Raw genomic sequence first — 27,289 nt, forward strand, 5'->3', positions numbered from 1 at the left:
AAATCCACATTTAATTAATATTATACACTTTGCTCAGCATGATACAAAGTGTTGAAAATTCACAAACCATACTTGAATCGTTTATTTTTACATCAAACATAAGTACGCGAGTCTTTAGCTTTTCAGTTCACGTTTTTAGAAAAATTATAGAAAAATCATCATAAGTCGTAATCTGGATCCGTAAACTCTCGGAGCTTAGAAAATGAGTCTACTTTGCCCAAAATTTTAGTTCTGTCCTTAGGTGGTTCCTAACCTGAGTGAAGATGTTCATTTTCACAACCTGGTACGAAACTGTTCTGAAATGACAGACAGTTTTGTAAAAATCACCATAAATTGTAGAAAAATCGTATGAATGCATGCAAGTAGTCCTTAAAAAGGTATAGACCTTAACTATTTTCATATTGTACAATTTTTAAAAATATTAAGTTTAAGATGGGTAAAACAATCCATGAACAGATCGCAACTTTTCTGTAAAAAGCAGATCTTTAAGTTTAGATAATGAATTAGTGATGTAACTTGTATCCCCCCCCCCCCTCTTAAAACTTGGAAAAACCCTCGAAAATGTAGGGGTATAAACTCACCTTATATGTTTTCTTGATGAGTGGAAGGTTGAGGATGAAGAGTTTCAAGTCAAGAGCACTTGAAGAGTGCTTGGAGATTTTGATTATCCTATGGAGACTAATATGTAAATATGTGTGTAAATGACTTAAGATTATCATGGAAGTATGTATAAATCTTAGATGTTTGAGGAAATACTTACCAATAATGAGGAAAGGACTCAAGAACACCTCTTGGATAGAAAACGTGACTTAGAGAGATAATGAGGGATTCTTGTGGAAGGATTAGTGGAATTTTGGAAGGAAGTGTAGAAATGAAGAAGGAAAATCTTCTAAAAATGTTTATATAGGATAGAATAATGCAAGTGGATTTGTTGGGATGTGTGATGGATAATGATTTGACCAATAGAGACTAGAGAAGTGACATAAATGTGACATGGGTCTTGATGGTGGATCCAATTGGTCCACTTGTGTCATATAATATCTTTTTAATTTTAGATAATATTTTATGCAAATGTGTGATTTATAATTAATAAAACTCGAAGATGTGCATAAAATATGAGTTAGGGGGTCTAAGATGTGAAAAATATGAGTTTGATGGAAAACCGACGTCACAAACTCTTAAAAATGACGAAAAGCCAGAAACTGCCAAAAATCCGGAGTGGAGTACGAGGGCTTCGCAGGTTTCGGATGCGTGAGTATAAGGTGCGAAAGTGTAAGATGCGAAGGTATAAGTTGCGAAGGTCTCAGATGCGAAAGGTAGGATCCGAAAGAGAATGTCATCCTACGAATGCAAAAGTACCCACTGTAAATGCGAAAGTCACAGGTTCGCTGTGAGAGGGTTCATTGCAAGAGGTTTCTGTATGAAAGTGAGGGTTTCAGTGCAAAAGTGAGGGTTTCGCAGGTTGCTATGGTTCCGAAGGCTTGCGAAGCTTCGTAGATGAACGGTAACCTGCGTAACTTTCTTGATCTTTTTGGTTTTCTCCTCCCATTTTGAGTGGTTTTCAACAAGTTGAAGGGTTGGGATGGTATGGGTGTTTATCGAAAAGGTTAGAAGTGTGATTCTAGTTACCAAGAGAGATATAGTAGAGATTTGGAAGAGAAAGAGAAAGAGAGAGAGAGAGAGAGAGAGAGATTATGTTTGTAGTCTTTATTATGGTTTTGCCCCATAGTGCTAGGATTATAAACTCCACTACGCCGTGTTATGAGTGTTACATATCCCCGAAGGATACATAGTTGAATTTCATCGAGTTGTTACGTTATTCACCCTATTTAGGGTTTATATTTGAAAATTTGAAATCTCCGAGTGATACTTTGTATTATGATAGTAAGTTATTCTTTAGGAAACATAGCATAAACCCTAACATACTAGTACCAGTTGGGTTGAGCAGGTTTACTTTGTTGACTTTGCTTGACCAAAATTGATGGTTGCCACACAAATATATACCAAAACAATCAATTTTATCCAATAACATCATGTCAAAAAATTGTAATACATTGATATTAAAGGGATCTAACTTTACATTGTTATTAACAGGTTTTCCCTAACTGTATAACCTAATACTACATTGCTATTAAGGGACACCTTCTTGTTTCTATTTCTTATTGTTATGTTTCTGTTTCCACATGATACATGCTTTCATCATCAACACATTTGTATTCAGAAAGGCTTAAAGTATCATCAATCTATGTTATGAAATATTAAAATTTAATACACATGTAGTAAAATAACTTTTGCCAATTGTCAAATGGGTCTTCTAGAAATACCAAGAATCCAGGCTTCAATACAGCCCATACCTATATAAAATATTAAAATTTAACACACATGTAGATTATAAAAGTTAATATGAAAGAGTGAAATAGTAAAATACCTTTTGCCAGTTGTCATTGCAACAATTCAACCAAAAACAGGAGGAGAATTTTCTTTCATCATCCCAGTTTGAGATTTTTGGTAAATGCTTCACTAATACATATTCTTCTTTTAGCTAGGAGCCATACTCTTGACAAAAGGATAACTTTGAAGCCCCCATAAACTTGCATACCTGTTTTCAACATAATTTATGTAGGAAGGAAGAATATGATTCAAGTTTCCAATATAAAATATAAGTTACCTCTCTGGAATTGACAATGTCCTAGGGATAGATAATGTGGTAATTTGATAAGACAAAAAGGTCCTTAAGAGAGAAAGAAAACTTACTGACTAGTCACTAGTCGCTACATACTGAATGAAATACAAAACATAACAACGAATTAAAGGATGATACACTTCCAGAGAGAGAGAGAGAGAGAGATAGTGTGTGTGTGTGTGTAACAACCAAAAATTTTCAACCAAATTTTCGTTTTATAATTCATAAAACATAAGTCATATTATAATTCCAAAAAGTGTTCATAAAGTTTTCCAAAAACATTTATTCTAAATCCAGGATCATCACTCCTTCTCAATGCAGGTATACAATGATGTCGGAGCTTTCCCACGATCCTTGGAAGTACCTGAAACACATAACACATAACATGGTAAGTATAAATGCTTAGTGAGTTCCCCAAAATACCACACACAACTCATTAGCCACTCGAGGTTGTAACTCAATAAGACCCTCTGGTCAATGTGTCTCAGTGGGACCCTCCAGTCCACAACTCAGATTGGATCCTCTAATCCTTTTGCTCAATACTCAAATAAACATAACATACATATCACAAAGCAATAAAGAGAATATCACAGTATATGATATCTCAAACACAGAGCATGCACATAAGACCCTCCGGTCACACGTATGTTACCCCTCACGGTATGTATAGTGAGAAGACTCACCTCGTGACTAGTGAGAAATAGATACACACGTGGTAATCCAGACTAGCCTCCACCTAACAATATAGACGAACAACTCAATCAAGAACACTATTTTGCCCCTTTATATATATAAAGTCATCTTTGTTTACCCTCTAACCCTCAGGATAGGTAAAAGACCCTTATACTCGTCTAGATATACAAAAAGTTCCTAAATGACCCACACATAAAGTCAACATACAAAGTTGACCTGACTCGCTGAGTTCACCCATGTGACTCGGCGAGTCCAATCACGTTTCTTCACTGTTCTCATCGGCATTCACTCAGATCGTCGAGTTGACTCCTAACTCGACGACTTGTCTCTAGGTCAATGGTCTTGGGTCAAACCCGATCCGAATCATCGAGTCGCTTCATGGATTCGGCGATTCAGCTGAACAATCCTCTCATTTGATTGACTAAGGTCAGATCTGCAACTCTAAACCATATATCTAGCCTCCTAGCATCCGAAAGTCACGTAAAGGTCCTAACTTGGGATCCATGCATGGTGTATATTGCTCTATAAACCATCAATACTCCATTAACACTCTCAAGCTCCAAAACCCCGTGGTTATACAACCATAACTTCCTACTTTCGGGCTCTCTGGACCTCACAAGGTCCAGATCTACAACACAATATTAGAAAGGGAATTGGATGCATCCAAAACCCTATTCAAGAAGGTATTACAAACCCTAACCCCCAAAATAATATATCTACACCATTGAGGAAAGAAAGGGTCGAATATAATACCTCCAATTGAAGTCCTCTTAATGAGATCTTCAGATCTAGCAGCCTCCTTTTATCTTCTAGGTTGAAATCTCCTTCTCTCTTGCAAAAGTTATACTAATAAGCTCAAAGTAGCTATATATATATATATATATATATATATATATATATATATATATATCTCACTCTACTCGCTCAATGGCTCTCTAGGGTTTCTCTATGGAAGATATGGCCGCAATGGGAGGCCATAAGGTCCTTATATAGGCCTCAGGCCCGGAATATTAGGGTTTACCTCATCAGTGCTGACTCGGAGAGTTAGCTCTCTGACTCGTCGAGTCTACTCATTTATCTGCGTCAGTATTGATTTTGGAATATGTATATTTTGTGGTAATTGCGTTGAGTATTGTGAGGCACCAACTTGTCGAGTCCCTCTGAAATTCTCAAATTAAAATAATAAAATATTATACCTGGAAAATTGGATGTTACAATTCTCCCCCGCTAGAATATGACTTCGCCCTCAAAGTCATGCTCCAAAAATAGCTCAGGATGCTGCTCTCGCATCTCCGACTCCAGTTCCCAAGTAAAATCGGATCCCCTCCGATGTTGCCACTAAACCTGCACCAGGGGCACTTCCTTGTTCCTCAGAATCTTCGCCTTCCGATCTAAAATTGCAATCATCGTCTCAACATATTTTAGGATCACATCAACCTGAATGCCCTCCAATGACACTATTGTCGTCTCGTCGGCTACACACTTCCTCAGTTGGGACACATGGAAGGTGTTATGGATTTGGCCTAATTTAACAGGCAGCTCCAACCGGTAGGCCACTTTGCCCACCCTGGCAATCACTCTAAAAGGACCAATGTATCAGGGCCCCAACTTGCCCCTCTTCCTAAATCGGATCACTCCCTTCCAATGGGATACCTTTAGGAGCACAAAATCGCCAACCTGGAACTCCAGATCGGAACATCGTCTATCTGCATAACTCTTCTGGCAGTTATGGTCCATCAGTAGCCTCTATCTAACCTGTTGAATCTACTCAGTCATCTTGAGCACTATCTCAGTGCCACACATCACTCTCTGACCCACCTCTCCCCAGCGAATGGGAGTCTAACACCTCCTTCCATATAACAGCTCAAAAGGAGGAATGCCTACGCTCGAATGGTAACTGTTGTTGTATGAAAACTCAGCCAAAGGCAAGTATGTGTCCCAACTCCCTCCAAAGTCTAAAACACAGGCACGCAACATGTCCTCGAGTGTCTGAATCATCCGCTCACTATGCCCATCTATATGTGGGTGCTATGTGGTATTGAAATGCAGAAGTGTAACTAACTCCTAGTGAAATTTCCCCCAGAATCTAGAGGTGAAACGCACATCTCGGTCTAACACTATTGAAACCGGCACCCCGTGCTGAGACACCACCTCCTTCACATAAATCTCGTCTAATTTCTCCACCAAAGAGCTCTCACTAATAGCAAGAAAGTGAGCACTATCCGTTAGTCGGTCAACGATTAACCAAATTGTGTTGACCCTACGTGTAATCCTTGGTAATTTGGTGATAAAGCCCATGGAGATCTGTTCCCACTTCCACCGAGGAATCTCCAGAGGCTGCAATGGACCATGTGGACGTTGATGCTCTGCTTTGACCTGACGGCAGGTGAAACACCTCTCAACTACCCACGCAACATCCCTCTTCATATAGGGCCACCAATAATCCCTCTTCAAGTCTAAATACATCTTAGTGGCCCCATGATAAATCGGGAACCTCGACCTATGCGCCTCCTCCATTAATATACTCCGAGCTCCGCCCGTATAGGGCACCCAAATCTGCCCTCGGAAAGTCAAAAGCCCTCGGGTATCCGTCACAAATGCAGATACCTGCCCAATCACCCACTCCCTCTTACGGTTCTCTAGTCTTACAGCCTCCGCCTGGGCCTCCCGGATGGTATCTAAGACTGGAGTCATCACCGTCATCCTCATACATATGTCTAGGATCAGAGCACACTCTGCTCTACGGCTCAGGGCGTCAGCTACCACATTAGCCTTGCACGGGCGATACAAAATCTCACAGTCATAATCCTTTACCACATCCAACCACCTCCTCTGCCTCGTATTCAGATTGAGTTGGTCCATAAGATATTTCAGACTTTTATGGTATGTGTAAATGGTTCAACGAACCCCATACAGATAGTGACGCCAAATCTTGAGGGTGAACACCACCGCCCCCAGCTCCAGATCGTGGGTAGGATATCTTGTCTCATGAGGCTTCAACTGCCTCGATGCGTATGCTATCACATGCCCCCTCTGCATCAGAACAACACCTAATCCCGATATAGACGCATCACAGAAAACTACGAAGTCCTCCACTCCCTCTGGAAGGGCTAACATCAGGGCTTCGTACAGTATCTGCCGAAGGTTCTTAAACGAGGTCTACTGCTCAGAACCTCAAATAAAAGCAACACCCTTCCGGGTTAATCTGGTGAGTGGAACGACAATCTCAGAGAAATCTTTAATACACCTTCGGTAATAGCCGACCAACCCCAAGAAACTCATGATATCAGATGGAGATCTTGGTACCTCCCATCGCATAACTGCCTCAATCTTGGCCGGGTCGACCAAAATCCCCTTCTGATTAACAAGGTGTCCTAGAAACTGGACCTCCCGTAACTAGAACTCACACTTGGAGAACTTGGCATATAGCCTCTCCGATCTCAAAACTCGCAAAATCTCTCTGAGGTGCTCCTCATGTTGTTCCCTAGACCTTGAGTATACCAGAATATCGTTGATGAACACAATCACTAACCGATCCAACATGGGCCTGCACGCCTGTTCATGAGTTCCATGAACGCTGCCGGTGCATTGGTGAGTCCAAAAGGCATCACCACAAACTCGTAATTCCCATAATGAGTCTGAAAGGTCGTCTTCTGAATATCCTCATCACGAACCCTCATCTGATGATAACCAGACCTCAAGTCAATCTTGGAAAACCAAGATGCACCCTGCAACTGATCGAACAAGTCATCGATCCTCGGAAGTGGATAACGGTTCTTACCATCAAGTTGTTCAACTCCCGGTAGTCAATACACATACGGTGTACACCATCATTTTTCTTAAAAGAAAGGATCGTATCTCCCCACGGTGAGCTACTTGGTCTAATGAACCCCTTCCCCAATAGCTCCTAGAGCTGAGAGGATAACTCCTGCATCTCTGGTGGTGCAAGGCTATAGGGTGCCTTGGCAACAGGTGCCTCTCCTGGGATCACATCAAACCGAAACTCCACCTATCTCTCAGGTGGAAAACCTAGCAACTCTTTGGGAAACACATCCTCAAACTCACATACAATCGACAACTCGTAGATACAATTCATTCTTTCAGTAGCAACCCGCGTATCAATCGCATATGCCACATACCCCATGCATCCCTGCTGTAAACTCTATCTCGCTCAGGCAACAGAGCAGAAAGTCGAATCAGGCCTAGTACCCTCGTCGTACACCGTAAGTACTCCCCCACTAGGGTCTCGTATAGTCACGAACTGACGCTCGCATTCTATCATAACTCAAAATCGACTCAACCAGTCCATGCCCACAATGACACAGACATCACCCATAGCAATCGGTACTAGGTCTATCGAAAACTCAACACCAAAAATCTCTAGAGTACACCCTCAAATCACATCAGTAGCCAAAACCATATGCTCGTCGGCTATGCAAACCCTCAGAGGCCGATTCAAAGCCTCACGCCTAATGCGGAGGTGAAGACTAAAAGCTAGGGACACAAAATTCACAAGAAAAGTACCTATACACATCATGATATAAGCACAATATCTCAATATAATCATAGGAATGAACAAATTACATACCGACCACGATGTCAGGTACTGCACGGACCTCCTCCGTTTTCAGCTGAAAGGCTCTCCCATGAACCCTCGACGCCTCGACCTTCACAGGCTGACTATCAGTAGCACGCACCGAAGCTGGTGCATATCCATGTGCTGACCCCTGCACGAGTTGAGGACACTCGGCCTTACGGTGACCTGTCTGGTTGCAATGGAAGCAAACCGATAATCCCTTGGGGCAGTCCTTCGCCATGTTCCCCTCTTTGCTACACTTGTAGCAAATCCCTATACAACATGTACCCTCGTGGCTCTTACAACACTTGCCACAAGTGCGAACCTTCTAGCCCCCAAATCTAGTATCAGCGTGTTTGGCCCGCTTCATCGCCGGCTGCGACTGCACTGGACTCCGGTCCCTACCCCGGGACTCCTCCTCCTCCCTGGTCTGTAGCTCAAGCTCAATCTCCATCCTCCTGGCATTGGCATGAAGCTTGGCCAATGTCCTGTATGATGAGTTCGCCAAGAACTCTCGTATACCCTCCTCAGAATGCTCAAGTATCGACTCACATGTGCCTGCTCAATGGGCATATGCTCAGGGCAAAATATCGCCCTTTCGTGAAACATCCTCGAGATCTCAGTGACTAACTCTGTCTTCTGCTTGAGAGACAGGAACTCCTGTGCCAATCGCTCCCTCTGTATCGGGGGGATGTACACATCTCGGAACATATGAACAAATCTCTCCCATGTCACTGCAGCAAGGTCTGCATAGGTAAAATTAGAAGTCACAAATTTCCACCAGTCCTTCGCCCCCAAGCGAAGTTGGTTCAACGCAAACCGAACTCTCAAGTGATCAGGGCACGAACAAGTATAGAAACACCCCTCAATCAGTGGCGAATCTGGAACCAAAAACCATGTGGTTACTTATGTAAATAAGACAAAAAAAAATATGAAAGTTTAAAAAATACTAGCGATGATGGGTCGGGTTGTATGACTAAAATATTTAAACATCAGTTCAATAGGTATAATAAAGTTCTTACAATTGAACCCTACGAGGTCTTATAGCTTGAAACATTGTCACAATTGCATCGTTACCAATACCTTTTAAAACATTTTTTTCAATATACGACACTAAACTATCACTCAAAAACTGATCACTTATTTTGTTGCGTATATCAGTCTTTATCAACTTCATTGCTGAAAATGCGCGTTCTACACTTGCTGTTGCTACGGGTAAGATCAATGCAAGTTTCATAAGAAGGTAAATCTTAGGAAATATTATATGCTTCTTTTCTTCAACCATCTTTTTGGCAAGATCTCCAATACTCTTCAAATCATGAAATCGTGCATCTTGTCGCACATCTTTAATGTAATTTCCAAGTTCCACTTCAAGAACTCGAAGATCGTATTCTGTTGGAAACTCTTCCGGATAAAGTGAAGCCATTTTCATTATTTTTTCTAAATCAAAGGCTTTGCAAGATTCACTTGGGCACAAACAAGCAATACAAAGAAGTAAATTCGTGTTTGCTTCATTAAAGCGATGGTTAAGCTCTTGAAGTTGCATATCAATCACCTCCTTAAAGACATCAACTTGATAATGGTGCAAGTTATTAACCTTAAAAATAATATATACACATATATATTAATAACTAATGATAAAACACAATAAATTTATAAATCAATGTGGTAATTGGTAATAAGAAACATTACTAACATGTGAACCTTTGCGACGACTATATCCATTAAAATATTCATCTTCCAAATCCACAACTTTAACTTCGTTTTTAGCACAAAACAACGTAACTTTCTCTAAAAGTGGTTCTCATCCTATATCCCTAATTTCTTGAATTGCTTTTTTTGAACTACTAACTTGATTCATGGCATTTATGATATCTTGGTCTTTTCTTTGTAGTATTGTATTTAAATGATCTGTCACTCCCAAGATATCAATCATCAAATGTAGACAAAACACAAAATCAAATGATTTTAACCACTTTAAGATGCGAATTGCTTCAGCTCTACGATCACTATCACTATCAAATTCACCAAGGTCTTCAAGTACATCACAAATGGAAGCATATATGGTTTGGATATTTAATAAAGATGCAAAATGAGAACCCCATCGAGTATCAGACGGTCGTTTAATACCGACTTCTTGATTCAAACCAGTACCACTCTCAAGCTCACCTAAAATAAACCACATAAAAATTAATTAGTCGAATAATTAGCATAAACAAATGAAAATAAACCATACCATCAGCTAATGCTTCCATAACTTTATCTGCTTGTTTTTTTCTTAACTTAGCTTGTCGTTTGTAAGAAGATCCAATAATATTTAACAGCCGAGAAACCACATCAAAAAAATCATTAACCGTCTTATGATTCTTTGCAACAAACACTAGGGCTAACTGTAATTGGTGAGCAAAACAATGAACAAAGTGTGCAGATTTTGTTTCATTCATAATCAAAGTCTTCAATCCATTGAATGCACCACTCATATTACTAGCACCATCATAGCCTTGTCCTCTAATCCTACTAGGACTCAAATTTTGTTTTGAAAGCATACCATAAATGGTAGCCTTTATTGACAAAGCCGAAGTGTCATTAACATTTCTAAGGCCAACAAACCTTTCTACAACTTCACCTTTTCTATTGACAAACTGCAAAACCAATGCCATTTGTTCTTTACATGACACATCACGTGACTCGTCTACTAAAACTGAAAAAAAAAATCATTTCCAAGCTCTCCCATAATAATCTTTAAAAATTACTTCTCAACATGCTTGCACAATATCTTTCTGGATTTCACCGCATTTCATTTGAGCATTTTTTGGGGCATTCTTTAACACAACACGATCTACAACATCACATCGATCGGCTAACCACTGTAATAGTTCAAGAAAGATACCTTTATTATTTGAGTCTTCCTTCTCTTTATGACCACAAAACGCTAAACCTTGTCGGAGTAGGAACCTAACACAGTCAATTGAAGCATTCAAACGAGTACGATATTCTTTTTCTTGTAAAGTAATTTGTTTCTCAAAAGTTGACATGATGGATTGTCTTTGGTTCATCAAACTTTGACACTTTTGGACAACAACAGTGTGTGGAGTTCCTTCTTTGTGTTTATCTATTCCTGATTTACTATTCCAAGCTTTAAATCCATATTTCACAAAATGATCTGATCCACCTTGATTTGGTATACTTGATTTGAATAGATAACAACACAAACAGAATGCAGCATCTTCTTTTATACTATATTCTAACCAATATTTATTATCATCAAACCAAGATTGAATAAATCTTCGAGGTTTACCTCCAAAATAACGTGGTGCAAACTTATGATTTAGAGGTTGGAAAGGCCCTTTTTGCAAGTATGCTCTTCTAATTTCATCTCTTTGGTTTACATGATAAATATCTATACTTGGTCGTTCAAATGGATCAACAAGTAGTGCGTTTAAATCAACCTTCTTATACTTATGTTGTTGTTCACCATCTTCTTTCTTTTTTTATAAAACTTATGCAAAGACATTCTTGAATGTTGATACTTTATGCTAAAATTGAATTATGAAATTGAATGTTATAAAAAGTACCAAACTAATAAGTAATAACCATTATCAATTTATCATTTATCAATCTTTTGTTATCAAATAGAGTAATAGACAAATCACAAAATCAAGACAATAACAATTAACAATATAACATAAAAATCAAGACAATAGCAGAACAAACAATGTTTTTATATCAAATACACAAAGAATTATCAAAACTGTTAACACTTAACAAAAACAAATTAAGAATTCTGCAATCTAATCACTGATTTAGTGATAATGTAATATAAATCATGAAAACATACAAATATACAATCATTAATCAATCAAAGGGTTTTGATTTTGAACAAGAAAAAGCAAAGAATTCTGATTTATGAAATTGTAATGTAATACAAACCTCAATTCCTCAAACCTGACCAACAAATAGCAGTTGATCGATGGCCTGTGGGCTGTGCGGTTGTGCCCTGTGGCCAATCAGAAATTTCCGATAGCCGATAGCCGATAAGCTGCTACCGCCGGACGGGAAGACGAGGACGACCGACGAGTCGACGACGACACTCACAACAGGGACGATGTCACGAACTCACGATGATGAATGATCGATTCCAATTTTCCAAACTGTGACTTTGCGTCTTTTCCATTTCTTTTTTTTTTTAAATAAAAATAAAATAATTGATCAATTGGATTGGGCTACAACTTAATAGATAATGGGAAAAAAATATGGGCATTGATATAAAAAAAAAAAAAAAACAGATATGGGCTTTGATGTCAAAGGTAGGTCTTTTATAAAAAATAAGATGGGTCCTTATTTTTTTTAACAAATACTTCATATATAAAATAAATAAAAAAGGTAGGTCCTAGGACCTACCTTCAATGTTACTACCTACGCCCCTGCCCTCAATGTGTAACACCAGATTTTTAAAACAAATTTTTGAATTTTAAAACACACTTTCATTCATAAAATATTGTCAAACACATTGTATCCACCGATATAATAGTAAAAACATATCCTAGAATCATATAACAAAACTCCATGAGTGTGTACAAATCATGTCGGCGCCTTCCCGTGATCATCACCGGTACCTGAAACGCATACACAAACATTGTAAGTATAAAATGCTTAGTGAGCTCCCCAAAATACCACATACAACATATAAGCAACTCGAGGCTAGAACTCTGGTTACCTTCCAGCCATATATAACTCTGTGGGACCCTCCAGTCACATAACTCTGTGGACCCTCTGGTCCTAACTCTATGGACCTTCCGGTCCTAACTCTGAGTCATACATAACACAAACACATAGAAATCATATCACATAGATAGCAAATAAGATACTATGTCACATAGCTCTAATTACCACTCTAGGTAAAGTATAGTGAGAAGACCATTCTACCCCTCTGCTGGCCCAAAAGGCCCACTTGTTGTCAAAACCCTAAAAGTCAACAAAAGTCAACTGACCAACTCGTCGACTACCCTTGGGTGACTTGGCGAGTCCAAGCGGGTTTCCCCGTCCTAATGCCTCCCTTGACTCGTCAAGTGATCCTTCCACTCGGTGGGTGAACCCAGTCCTGAATCAAGGGGCAACCTCGACTCGACTCTTCGAGTTCCTTATCGACTCAGCGAGTTCCTTTCATGGAAATGCTCAACTGACCTCCTAGGGTCAGATCTGCTTCCCTAACTGATGGATCTATCCTCCTAGGTGTAACGACCCAAAATTTTTTTTTTTTTTTTAATATTACTTTAGAGAAGCATTAATAATTAAAACATTGTCTAAATAAAAGAAACATTGTTTGTTCACACCATAACACATTGCAACCATGTTCTCAAAAGTCAAACCGTACATCCCATCAAAATATCAGAGTACAATCCCAGTAAATCTCATAATTGCGGAAACCGAAGAGTGTGTGTATGACGTGCCGCTACCGCGTCGGCTCCTTCCCCTTCGATGCAGAGATACCTGAAAACAAAACTGAAAACGTAAGCACAAAGCTTAGTGAGTTCCCCCAACGTACCGCATACCATACAAACACATAACATATATATACTGCCAGGCTATTCTGGGGTGCCTGACTACCCGGTACGGCCATTCTGGGGTGCCGACCTACCCATACGGCCATTCTGGGGTGCCGTCTTACCCGTGTCAAGCCATTCTGGGGTGCTGACTACCCGTCGGTCCTAACAACCGACCACAGGGACTGGTCCCCTCATACTACCTCTATCGCATATAACATAACAAGCCAGCATGCAAACATATAATCATATACTGTCAGACGTATCTGGGGTGTCTGACTACCCTTCGGTCCTAACAACCGACTCGACTACTATCACATACAGCATATCATGCTAGCATATAACATGTCAGGTGCTCGCGAACTTAGATGACATCACAAAGACAATCATCTATCATACAACTCCTACTGGTGGGTCGGCATTGTGGCCTTAGACCCACCGCTACTGGAAGGTAACTCACCTCGAAGTAGCTGCTGAACTGATCGGGAACTAACTGAATGCTGCTGCTCCGGGAGTCCTCCGGCTGCAATTTCCACGACATACTAAATCAAACACTGCTAACTGTCCTTTAGGTAAAATGACCATTTTACCCCTGGATTAACTATAAGCCAAAGTTGGAGTCAACTTTCAGTTGACCCGACTCGCCGAGTGGATCACCACTCGCCGAGTCCCTAGCAAACCAATGTCCTGGGTCCCTGGTTCTACTCGTCGAGTCGGGCTATGACTCGACGAGTTCACCTTCTAACTGCCATTCAACACCTTCATCCTACTCGCCGAGTTATATGAACAACTCGTCGAGTTCATCTTCATCCGATGAACACTTTATGCTAAGACTCGCCGAGTTGTATGAACAACTCGCCGAGTCTGTTCTTGAGCTATGAAGATTGCCTTGGACTCGCCGAGTCAGGGCATTGACTCGCCGAGTCCTAACATGGGTGAGTTCAGCTCCCAACTCACCGAGTCACCCCCTGTGACTCAAGGCTCAACTCGACACATGAAGAAGGGACCAATTCGGTGACTCGCGACCAGACTCGCCGAGTCACCTATGCGACTCGCCGAGTCGTCTCCATGCACTCCTTAAATACACCAATTTGCTCGGTTCCAGACCATGCCATTCATAGATCTGAACTTCTAGGACACGAATCACACGTAAAGTTTCCAACTTTACGTGTGGATATTCACCAATATGGATTATAGGGCTCAAAATGACTCAAAATGGTAGATCTAGGGCTAACAAGTCTCATGAGGCCAAAAAGCTAACAGATCTGAGCTCCTGGAGCTCAATCTTACATAGATCCAAAGGCCAAACGCCTTATTGCAACATATAATGAACATGCAAACTTGGGGAATTGACCAAGAAGGACCCAAATGAAGTTTTAAGCATAGAATCAAGGGGAAAACGGGTTATACCTCAAAGGAAAGGTTGAAATGACACAAGGATGGCTGATCTCCTTCTCCTCTTCTTGATCTACTCCTCTTACTCTCCAAAACCTTCAAGAACACACCAAGAATACCTCAAACTCTCAAGGAAACAAGGGAAAACGATGTAGGGGGAGTTCTGGGGGTGAATGGGGACGAGTTGGGGCGGAATGAGAGTTTAAATAGGGTGCAAACCCTTGAAACTTAGGGTTTCATCCCGCAGCGGTGACTCGCCGAGTCCAGGATATGGACTCGTCGAGTCGCCTACTTAAAACGCGTCCTGAGTCTCGTCCCTACTCGGCGAGTCGGACCCTATGACTCGCCGAGTCTAAGGCTAAATTAGGGCAATGCTCAAATAAAATTCACATACCGGAAACCAGGTGCTACAAATCTCCCCCACTTATTTTAGACTTCGTCCTCGAAGTCTGCCGCCTGATCCTGAAACAGCTCGGGGTAGTGCTCCATCATCTCGTCTACCGGCTCCCAAGTCCACTCTGAACCCTTGCGGTGCTGCCATTGCACCTTCACTAGCTCCACCCTCTTGTTCCTTAAATCCTTCGACTTCCTGTCGAGGATTGCGACTGGGCGCTCGATGTAGTTCAGGCTGTCATCAACCTGAATATCCTCCAAAGGTACTACTGCAGAATCGTCCACTAGGCACTTCCGTAACTGCGAAACATGGAAAGTGCTGTGGATCTGGCTAAGCTCGGCTGGCAGATCCAGCCTATATGCTACCCTGCCCACCCGGGCTAAGACCCTGAACGGTCCGATGAATCGCGGGCCCAACTTGCCCCGCTTCCTGAATCGGATGACGCCTTTCCACGGTGACACCTTCAGGAGGACCATATCCCCGACCTGGAACTCTAAATCGGATCGACGCTTGTCGGCATAACTTTTCTGTCGACTCTGAGCAGTTTGAAGCCTGCTCCGGACCTGCTGTATCCTCTCAGTCGTCTTGAGCACCACTTCGGTGCTTCCCATAACTCTCTGGCCAACCTCACCCCAGCATATCGGGGTCCTACACCTCCGTCCGTACAACATCTCGAAGGGAGGGCGGTCGATACTCGCGTGATAGCTGTTGTTGTAGGAGAACTCAGCCAAAGGAAGATAGGTATCCCAGCTACCACCGAAATCCAGAACACACGCCCGTAACATGTCCTCCAAAGTCTGGATGGTCCGCTCACTCTGTCCATCTGTCTGCGGGTGAAAGGCGGTGCTGAAATGCAGACGAGTGCCCAACTCGTCATGGAATCTCTTCCAAAACCTGGAAGTAAAACGCACATCCCTGTCCGAGATCACCGATACTGGCACCCCATGCCGTGCCACAATCTCCCTGATATAGATGTCGGCCAATTTCTCGGCCGATATGCTCTCCGGAATCGGAATAAAGTGAGCACTCTTGGTCAATCTATCCACGATGACCCAAATCGAATCCACTCCACGCGCGGTCCTGGGAAGCTTCGTGATAAAATCCATCGTGATATCTTCCCACTTCCACAGTGGAATGTCCAACGGCTGCATCTTGCCATGCGGCCTCTGATGTTCGGCCTTGACCTTCCTGCAGGTCAAGCACCGCTCGACGTACCATGCCACATCCCGCTTCATGCAGGGCCACCAATAGTCTAGACGAAGATCCCTATACATCTTCGTCGCCCCGGGATGAATAGAGAATCGGGACTTGTGCGCCTCCTCCATCAAAATCTGGCGCACGCCCCCATGATACGGCACCCACACCCTACGGTGTAGTGTCAATAACCCTCGGCTATCATAATCGAAGGAGGAAACCTGACCTACTACGCGCTCGTTCTTCCGATGCTCCTCCTTGATAGCCTCCTGTTGAGCTTCCCGAATCTGCTCCAACAGGGGAGTCACCACAGTCATCCTCAAACAGGCGTCCCTGATCGGTGCCGTCTTGCGGCTAAGCGCATCGGCCACCACATTGGCCTTTCCCGGGTGGTAAAGGATCTCGCAATCATAATCCTTCACCACATCCAACCACCGACGCTGCCTCATGTTCAGATTCGGCTGGTCCATGAGGTACCTCAAGCTCTTGTGGTCCGTGTAGATGGTACACCGAACCCCATAGAGGTAATGTCGCCAAATCTTGAGGGCAAATACCACCGCCCCCAACTCCAAATCGTGCGTCGGGTAGTTCGCCTCGTGAGGCTTGAGCTGCCTCGAAGCGTAAGCAATGACATGCCCCCTTTGCATCAGCACCGCGCCCAACCCAGAAATGGACGCATCGCAATAAACCACGAAATCCTCTACGCCCTCCGGCAGGGCTAAGATCGGCGCCTCACACAATCTCTGTCTCAGCGTCTCAAATGCAGCCTGCTGCTCGGGTCCCCACCGAAAGACCACGGCTTTCTTCGTCAGCCGCGTCAGGGGCACGGCTATCTTGGAGAAATCCTGGATAAATCTCCGATAGTAGCCTGCCAATCCTAGGAAGCTCCCAATCTCAGATGGGGACTTCGGAACCTCCCATCTCATCACGGCCTCAACCTTGGCCGGATCGACCAGAATCCCGTTCTGGTTGACGAGGTGCCCCAGAAATTGCACCTCGCGCAACCAAAACTCACACTTGGAGAACTTGGCATACAAGCTCTCCCTCCTCAGGGTCTCTAACACCTCTCTCAAATGCTCCTCATGTTCCTCCCGAGTCTTGGAATAAACCAAGATATCATCGATAAAGACTATCACAGACCGGTCCAGCATCGGTCTGCATACACGGTTCATGAGGTCCATGAACGCGGCAGGAGCATTGGTGAGCCCAAACGGCATCACCACAAACTCGTAATGGCCATAGCGCGTCCGAAACGCGGTCTTCTGCATATCCTCCTCCCTGACCCTCATCTGATGATAACCCGAACGCAAATCAATCTTGGAGAACCAAGATGCGCCCTGAAGCTGGTCAAAGAGGTCATCAATCCTCGGGAGCGGGTAACGGTTCTTCACCGTTACCTTGTTCAGCTCCCGATAATCTATACACATCCGATGCGACCCATCTTTCTTCTTCACAAACAGAATCGGGGCTCCCCAGGGCGAACTGCTCGGCCGAATAAATCCCTTGTCCAGCAGCTCCTGCAGCTGCGTAGACAACTCCTGCATCTCGGGAGGAGCCAACCGATACGGTGCTTTGGCTATCGGAGCCGCACCGGGAACGAGGTCAATCCTGAACTCCACCTGTCGCTCCGGAGGTATCCCAGGTAGTTCCTCCGGAAAAACATCAGCAAAATCTCGAACCACCGGGACCTCGCTCACGGTTGCCTTACCCGCCTCCCGGGTGTCCATCACGTACGCGACATAACCCGCGCATCCCTGCTGAAGGTAGCGCCTAGCCCTCGCTGCTGAACATACAGTGGGTCCACACTGCGGCCGCTCTCCATGGATCACTAACTCTCCCCCGCTTGGGGTCTTGACTCGCACTAGCTGCTGTGCGCAATCTATCACTGCCCCATTAGGGCTCAACCAATCCATACCAATAATCACCTTGTTCCCACGCAATGGAATGGGAACCAAGTCTACCAGGTAACACTCCTCAAACAGTCGCAGGACACAATCTCGAAACACCATCGATGCTCGCACCGATCGATCATCGGCAATCTCTACCTCTAACGGGCAATCCAACTCGCCTGAAGTCTCATGAAATCTCTTGCTAAGAGCAAGAGAAACGAACGATCGGGATGCACCCGAGTCGAACAATACCTGAACCGGGATGCCGTTCACATGGAACGATCCTAATACACATGTATACACACGGAGCACATATCAATATCATAACAATGTAAAATAAAAGATAGAAGGAAGGAATCATACCCGTCACCACATCGGGCGCGGCGCGTGCCTCCTCGGCAGTCAACTGAAATGCCCGACTCCTCACCACTGGAGCCTCTGCCTTGCCCTGACGGCCATCCGTGATCCGCAGGGTCGCTGGAGCTGGCGCCTTCACTGGCGCTGAAGCTGTCAACATAGGGCAATTGGCCTTCTTGTGGCCCCTCTGGTTGCAGTGGAAACACAGCAACTCCGATGTCTGAATAATGGTCGCAGGAGCAGTGCAATCCCTGCTGATATGCCCAATCTTGCCGCACTTGTAGCAGCCTGACGATCCCATCCTGCACGCCCCCTCGTGCGGCCTGCCGCACCTCCCGCAGCGGCTCGGTCCCGACTGGCCTTTCGGCCTCCCATCTGATCCCTTGGGCTTCTTCCCCGAAGCCCCCGATGACTGACCATTCTCAAGTTTCCGTTTCCGGATGTGCTCCAAATCTATCTCCCTCTCCCTAGCCCTGGCAATCATGGAGTCCAGGGTAGGGCAAGCCGAAAAACTAACATGCTCCCGAATGTCAGCTCGAAGCATATCATGGTAACGAGTCCTCCTCATATCCTCATCACCTGCATACTGGGGCACCAATAAAGCCCTCTCCCGAAACTTGGCGGTGATCTCCGCCACGGTCTCTGTCGTCTGCCTCATGTCTAAGAACTCCCTGGCCAGCTGCTGAAGCTCGACTGCTGGCGCAAACTCTGCCCTGAACCTAGCCACAAAGTCCGACCAGGTCATTGCCTCGATAGCCGAGGCCCCCATCGAGTCACCCACTGACTCCCACCAATCTCGGGCCCGGTCCCGTAAACATCCTGCTGCGTACCTCACCTTCGACCCCTCGGGGCAGAAGCTGATCAACTGGGCAGACTCGATATCCGCAATCCACCGCCTGGCGACAATGGGGTCCTTCACCCCATGGAAATCCGGCGCACCACTGCTCCTGAAGTCCTTGAAGGACAGTGTGCGAGATCCTGACTGGCTAGAGGCCAAGTCGCTCCTGAATGCCCGTAGGCGATCTTCCATCATCTCCACGATCCCTTCCTTGATCGACCCAAAGATGATGGGGGTCGACTCAAGGATGCCCCTAGTGATCTCCGACGTGATGAACTCACGTAGCCTCTCCTCAATCGGCTCGGTGCCAGATCCCGAACCTGACCCCTCTCCTGACCCGCCATCTGTCGATCTCGGTCGAAGTACCACCATTCTGCAAAACATCAATAATAATCATTAGTGGTACTGCAACTTTCTGAGGGATCTCAACTACTTACAGGTTCCTTGGTCTCGTCTTGGCCTTCCTCGGCTCGGGTACGGATCCTCTGCTTTCAGTAGTACGGGCCCATACTACCTTCCACATCTATCCGTACCTTCTCCGAGGAATTCCTCGACTCCACCAACTCCCCTCTACTACTGCTACTCTCCGATATTCTCACCCTAGGCTTGCCCTAGGGAGGACTCAAGTTCAACACAACTGGTCCTCAGCTGCTGTAGGTCTCCTCATAATGCCAGTTAGCCACCACCTAAACACCACCACCTGTGATGAGGGTTAGATCATCCTTCAAGTAAAAGGCCCGTCCCTACAACGGTTGGACTCAAACAAGAGCTGCGCAATAGGGCCAGTTCCAACACTTTGGGATTATTCAACCCCGATTACATGTGGTGTGACGTGTTTACCTAGTGGCTCACTCCCATTACTCAGAATCCCACCGAGCACGAAGCAAGCAGCATTCGGATAAGGAAAAACAGACTCAAGCCAAAACTGTTCTTAAAACAAGAAACGACACTTAACATAGGATGCTAAGCTCATACTATCAGGCATAACCTAAACAGGCTACCCTACTGCTGTCTACTCAATTCTAGCATGCAATATTCAATAAGCTGCAACAAATAAACAGGCACATAAGGCATCACTCCTAGATCCTTAGCCTATTCTAGCATGCAATATTCATAAAGCTGATAAACATAACATAAACTTGTATGGGTACTATGGGGAATACTTACTTGAGCTCGGCCGGTCGCGCACGTCACACACTTTACTCTTTCTCGTGACTCTTTTCCGGGTTTTAAAGAATAATTTCTTTTGGAAAAATCTTTCAATCCCTCGGTTTGAGTCCAAACACTCCCGAAGGCGTGTCCGAATCCCTCAAACCAGGGCTCTGATACCAACTTGTAACGACCCAAAATTTTTTTTTTTTTTTTTTAATATTACTTTAGAGAAGCATTAATAATTAAAACATTGTCTAAATAAAAGAAACATTGTTTGTTCACACCATAACACATTGCAACCATGTTCTCAAAAGTCAAACCGTACATCCCATCAAAATATCAGAGTACAATCCCAGTAAATCTCATAATTGCGGAAACCGAAGAGTGTGTGTATGACGTGCCGCTACCGCGTCGGCTCCTTCCCCTTCGATGCAGAGATACCTGAAAACAAAACTGAAAACGTAAGCACAAAGCTTAGTGAGTTCCCCCAACGTACCGCATACCATACAAACACATAACATATATATACTGCCAGGCTATTCTGGGGTGCCTGACTACCCGGTACGGCCATTCTGGGGTGCCGACCTACCCATACGGCCATTCTGGGGTGCCGTCTTACCCGTGTCAAGCCATTCTGGGGTGCTGACTACCCGTCGGTCCTAACAACCGACCACAGGGACTGGTCCCCTCATACTACCTCTATCGCATATAACATAACAAGCCAGCATGCAAACATATAATCATATACTGTCAGACGTATCTGGGGTGTCTGACTACCCTTCGGTCCTAACAACCGACTCGACTACTATCACATACAGCATATCATGCTAGCATATAACATGTCAGGTGCTCGCGAACTTAGATGACATCACAAAGACAATCATCTATCATACAACTCCTACTGGTGGGTCGGCATTGTGGCCTTAGACCCACCGCTACTGGAAGGTAACTCACCTCGAAGTAGCTGCTGAACTGATCGGGAACTAACTGAATGCTGCTGCTCCGGGAGTCCTCCGGCTGCAATTTCCACGACATACTAAATCAAACACTGCTAACTGTCCTTTAGGTAAAATGACCATTTTACCCCTGGATTAACTATAAGCCAAAGTTGGAGTCAACTTTCAGTTGACCCGACTCGCCGAGTGGATCACCACTCGCCGAGTCCCTAGCAAACCAATGTCCTGGGTCCCTGGTTCTACTCGTCGAGTCGGGCTATGACTCGACGAGTTCACCTTCTAACTGCCATTCAACACCTTCATCCTACTCGCCGAGTTATATGAACAACTCGTCGAGTTCATCTTCATCCGATGAACACTTTATGCTAAGACTCGCCGAGTTGTATGAACAACTCGCCGAGTCTGTTCTTGAGCTATGAAGATTGCCTTGGACTCGCCGAGTCAGGGCATTGACTCGCCGAGTCCTAACATGGGTGAGTTCAGCTCCCAACTCACCGAGTCACCCCCTGTGACTCAAGGCTCAACTCGACACATGAAGAAGGGACCAATTCGGTGACTCGCGACCAGACTCGCCGAGTCACCTATGCGACTCGCCGAGTCGTCTCCATGCACTCCTTAAATACACCAATTTGCTCGGTTCCAGACCATGCCATTCATAGATCTGAACTTCTAGGACACGAATCACACGTAAAGTTTCCAACTTTACGTGTGGATATTCACCAATATGGATTATAGGGCTCAAAATGACTCAAAATGGTAGATCTAGGGCTAACAAGTCTCATGAGGCCAAAAAGCTAACAGATCTGAGCTCCTGGAGCTCAATCTTACATAGATCCAAAGGCCAAACGCCTTATTGCAACATATAATGAACATGCAAACTTGGGGAATTGACCAAGAAGGACCCAAATGAAGTTTTAAGCATAGAATCAAGGGGAAAACGGGTTATACCTCAAAGGAAAGGTTGAAATGACACAAGGATGGCTGATCTCCTTCTCCTCTTCTTGATCTACTCCTCTTACTCTCCAAAACCTTCAAGAACACACCAAGAATACCTCAAACTCTCAAGGAAACAAGGGAAAACGATGTAGGGGGAGTTCTGGGGGTGAATGGGGACGAGTTGGGGCGGAATGAGAGTTTAAATAGGGTGCAAACCCTTGAAACTTAGGGTTTCATCCCGCAGCGGTGACTCGCCGAGTCCAGGATATGGACTCGTCGAGTCGCCTACTTAAAACGCGTCCTGAGTCTCGTCCCTACTCGGCGAGTCGGACCCTATGACTCGCCGAGTCTAAGGCTAAATTAGGGCAATGCTCAAATAAAATTCACATACCGGAAACCAGGTGCTACACTAGGCCTCAAATATCACGTAAAGGCACAACCTTTACATGCATGCAACCAATAAATGATCATAAATGGAGAAATAACCCCCAAAAGGGCAACATAGTCCCCAATTTCTCATAAGTTTGCATAAAGTTGAAGGGTAATGGCTCTATGGACCCCCTATAGACTAGATCTGATGCTAATAGCAAAAAGGGAGTCTCATACTCACTAGATCTCATATAGAAATAGAGGAAAAACCCTCAAATCATGGAATCCTATTCATCAAAATGAAATAGGAAAGAATTATACCTCCAGGAATGATGTTCCAAGTATATGATCACGGATCTAAGCTTCCCACACTCCCTAGATTGATGATCTCCTCTTCCTTCTAGCAAGAACCACACCAAAATGATGAAATTTGCCTCTTCAAGCTCTCAAACTCACTCTCTGCTCTCTAGGGTTTCTATCAGGGGCAACATAGCCGCAAATGAAGGCCATAAGAGCCTTTAAATAGGCTCACAAACCCGGGGATTAGGGTTTCATTTGCCAGCACCGATTCGGCGAATCAGATACCCGACTCGTCGAGTCTGGTCGCGAAAACACGTGGAAAAATCCTCCTCTACTCGACGAGTTGAGGCACCAACTCGTCGAGGCCCTCCATAAATAAATAATAAAATAATGAAATTATCATACCCCGAGAATCCGGATGTTACACAATGTCAAAGATCCATCTCATCGCAACAATCAGGTCCTGAGTCCCATCCAACTCTAGTAGCTTCGTGTTGCTAAAACCCCGAAACAACAACGAGTCACCTCCCTGAGGTCTAGTAGCAGTGATAGCTGCAGTGGCGGCAGCAACAACATCCTCAGTGATAGCAGCATATCGCTCGTCGAAATTCTCAATCAAGGTGGTCTTAATAGACCCAAACATCTCAGGAATCTCTGCTCGGATGGCTGCAACCACCTCCTCATGAATGATCCTCTATATCTCCTCATCACTAGCCCCACCGCCTTCTGGGTTGTGGCGTGTCCCCACCACGATGTCTCTAAAACATAACACAAACATGTCAAAGACTAGTTCGAGTAGACTCACACTCGATCATTTTCCCTACTTGTTCCTTAGCTCCCTAAGAATTCCTACTTAGGTTGCATACAAATATGATGTTTTCAGTAGTACGGGCCTAATACTACCTTCCACATCCGGCTTGTAGTCATCCCATGTCCTCCTCCTACGATTCTAATTCCCAAGCACTATACCCCTCTCAACATCAGACTAATCTCGTCTCAACTCTCTTACTTTAAATGCTCATGTTCTCTACTCTCATGATCACATACACATAGCACATAACAAATAATTACGATTCCTAAGCTAAGGCATCACAAATGAGGCATCCTAGCCCTAAGATATGGAATACCTAGCTTATTCTCTAGCATGCATCACTATTATTTCATTAATTTTTTCATAGCACAAGTAAGTAAGTGAGGGTATTTTGGGAAGTCACTGTTCGGGCTCTAGCTGATTGTACACACTGCTCCATCTCGATTTCTCTTAAACTCTTTCTCTTTTAAAAAACTCTTTTCTTTTTGAAAATCTTCTCAAATTCTCAGTTTGAGTTCAAATGTACCCGATGGTGCATCTGAATCCCTCAAACCAAGGCTCTGATACCAACTTGTAACAACCAAAAATTTTCAACCAAATTTTCGTTTTTAAATTCATGAAACATAAGTCATATCATAATTCCAAAAAGTGTTCACAAAGTTTTCCAAAAACATTTATTCTAAATCCAAGATCATCACTCCTTCTCAATGCAGGTGTACAATCATGTCGGAGCTTTCCCACGGTCCTCGAAAGTACCTGAAACACATAACACATAACATGGTAAGCATAAATGCTTAGTGAGTTCCCCAAAATACCACACATAGCTCATTATCCACTTGAGGCTGTAACTCAATAAGACCCTATGGTCAATGTGTCTTAGTGGGACCCTCCAATCCACAACTCATATTGGATCCTCTGATCCCTTTGCTCAATACTCAAATAAACATAACATACATATCACAAAGCAATAAAGAGAATATCACAGTATACGATATCTCAAACATAGAGCATGCACATAAGACCCTCCGGTCACATGTAGGTTACCCCTCACGGTATGTATAGTGAGAAGACTCACCTCGTGACTAGTAGGAAATAGATACACACGTGGTAATCCGGACTAGCCTCCAGCTAACAATATAGACGAGCAACTCAATCAAGAACACTATTTTGCCCCTTTATATATATAATGTCCTCTTTTTTTACCCTCTAACCCTCATGATAGGTAAAAGACCCTTATACCCCTCTAGATATCCAAAGAGTCCTTAACTGACCAACACACGAATTCAACAGACAAAGTTGACATGACTCTCCGAGTTCACCCATGTGACTCGGCGAGTCCAATCGCGTTTCTTCACTGTTCTCACCGAGATTAACTCAGCTCATCGAGTTGACTCCCAACTCAACGAGTTGTCTCTGGGTCAATGGTCCAGGGTCAAACCCGATCCGACTCGTCGAGTTGCTTCATGGACTCGGCGAGTCATCTGAACAATCCTCTCATTTGATCGACTAAGGTCAGATCTACAACTCTAAAACATAGATCTAGCCTCCTAGCATCCAAAAGTCATGTAAAGGTCCTAACTTGGGGTCCATGCATGGTGTATATTGCTCTATAAACCATCAAGATTCCATTAACGCTCTCAAGCTCCAAAACCCCATGGTTACACAACCATAACTTTCTACTTTCGGGCTGTCTGGACCTCACAAGGTCCAGATCTACAACACAAGCATAGAAAGGGAATTTGATGCATCCAAAACCCCATTCAAGAGGGTATTACAAACCCTAACCCCCAAAATAATTATCTACACAATTGAGGAAAGAAAGGGCCGAATATAATACCTCCAATTGAAGTCCTCTGAATGAGATCTTCAGATCTAGCAGCCTCCTTTTATCTTCTAGGTTGAAATCTCCTTCTCTCTTGCAAAAGTTATACTAATAAGCTCAAAGTAGCTCTCCCTCTCTCTTTCTCTCACACACACTCTACTCGATCAATGGCTCTCTAGGGTTGCTCTCTGGAAGATATGGACGCAATGGGAGGCCATAAGGTCCTTATATAGTCCTCAGGCCCAGAATATTAGGGTTTACCTCATCAACGCTGACTCTACGAGTCAACTCTCCGACTTGTCGAGTCCATTCATTTATCCACGTCATCAATCGCGTCCCTACTCAACGAGTTGAGGCACTAACTCGTCGAGTCCCTATGAAATTCTCAAATTAAAATGATAAAATATTATATACCTGGAAAACTGGATGTTAGAGAGAGAGAGAGAGTGGGAGAGAGAGGGCCTCAACATGTGATAAGAGGCGATTGTTATCTTGAACTATATTTACTCTTGGAAAGTAGCAAGGGTGGGGTGGAGTCATGCCTCTTTGTAGAGTTGACCTAAACACATATCACAAGGACAAATCCACTACTATTAAGTCATTGCTATATTTTCTAATTAATTTTTTTTTTGAAAATATAGGTAGGTAGATAGGGTTAGGTACCTAGGCAAGGAGTTTTTGATACTAGGTTGATTGGAATATTGTGCAAGGGGACTTTGTAGGCTACCATACTTGTCTAGAGCATCCTCAAGTTGTGGTGAAGGAAACTGTAATCATCAACAAGCAATAATCATATTTCATATATAACTTAATATAAACCAAAAAGAATCAAATACAAAATATGAAAGTGAAAGTGAACAAGGGGGCATACTTACGTTTAATAAAACACGAAAAGAATGTGGTTGTGTTTGTGAAATGCATTTCAAAAATCCAGCCCAAAATTTTAGGATTCTCCATACCTATACACAACCATAAACATTTATTTCCTCTCTCCCTCTCTCTCCCTCTCTCTCTCTCTCTCTCTGTATATATATATATATATATATATATATATATATATATATATATATTATGGTTTTTATGATCAAGTCGCTCATGCGTTTACTTACGAGTTTGGAAAGTAGCTCCGAAACAAAGTCAATCTGGAGCATGAATGAAACCAAACCACAAGTTACAAACTGATACAGAAAGACAACCAAATTAAGATTAAGATGATGGAAATGAATCTAAAAAGGAAAAGTAGGCTAAAGTTATGTTGTTGTTAACAGATAGGATGGGGTTATTATGAACTTGTTCCAACTTTTCAAGTGTCATCCCCATGTCCAGGACCCATAACAACCACCATGATTTACAAAAATAAGAGCCATATCGACACCATTTC

General features: G+C 43.7%; 1 protein-coding gene across 1 annotated transcript; it reads right to left on the reverse strand.

The window, feature by feature from the left end:
* Window positions 1-2,165: 2,165 nt before the first annotated feature.
* On the reverse strand, window positions 2,166-27,228 carry LOC145089030 (uncharacterized). Its single transcript, XM_079027530.1, has 13 exons — window positions 27,199-27,228; window positions 27,018-27,086; window positions 26,572-26,675; window positions 11,528-11,531; window positions 11,251-11,437; window positions 10,744-11,196; window positions 10,189-10,653; window positions 9,805-10,121; window positions 9,657-9,710; window positions 9,036-9,549; window positions 8,505-8,698; window positions 2,325-2,354; window positions 2,166-2,243 (listed from the first exon to the last, which is right to left on the reverse strand). The coding sequence occupies exons 1-13, from the start codon at window positions 27,226-27,228 to the stop codon at window positions 2,166-2,168; spliced, it is 2,499 nt and encodes an 832-aa protein (XP_078883656.1).
* Window positions 27,229-27,289: the final 61 nt, after the last annotated feature.

Source organism: Lactuca serriola, chromosome 2 (genome assembly GCF_051521515.1).
Source record: "Lactuca serriola cultivar US96UC23 chromosome 2, Lser_US96UC23_V15, whole genome shotgun sequence".
Taxonomy (NCBI): Eukaryota; Viridiplantae; Streptophyta; class Magnoliopsida; order Asterales; family Asteraceae; genus Lactuca; species Lactuca serriola.

Coding starts and splice junctions, on each gene's coding strand:
- LOC145089030 (XM_079027530.1), bottom strand. CDS start 27,228: ATGGGGATGACACTTGAAAAGTTGGAACAA. Junction 27,087..27,198: donor CACTTGAAAAGTTGGAACAA/GTTCATAATAAC, acceptor TTTCTGTATCAG/TTTGTAACTTGTGGTTTGGT. Junction 2,244..2,324: donor TATTGAAGCCTGGATTCTTG/GTATTTCTAGAA, acceptor TTCATAACATAG/ATTGATGATACTTTAAGCCT.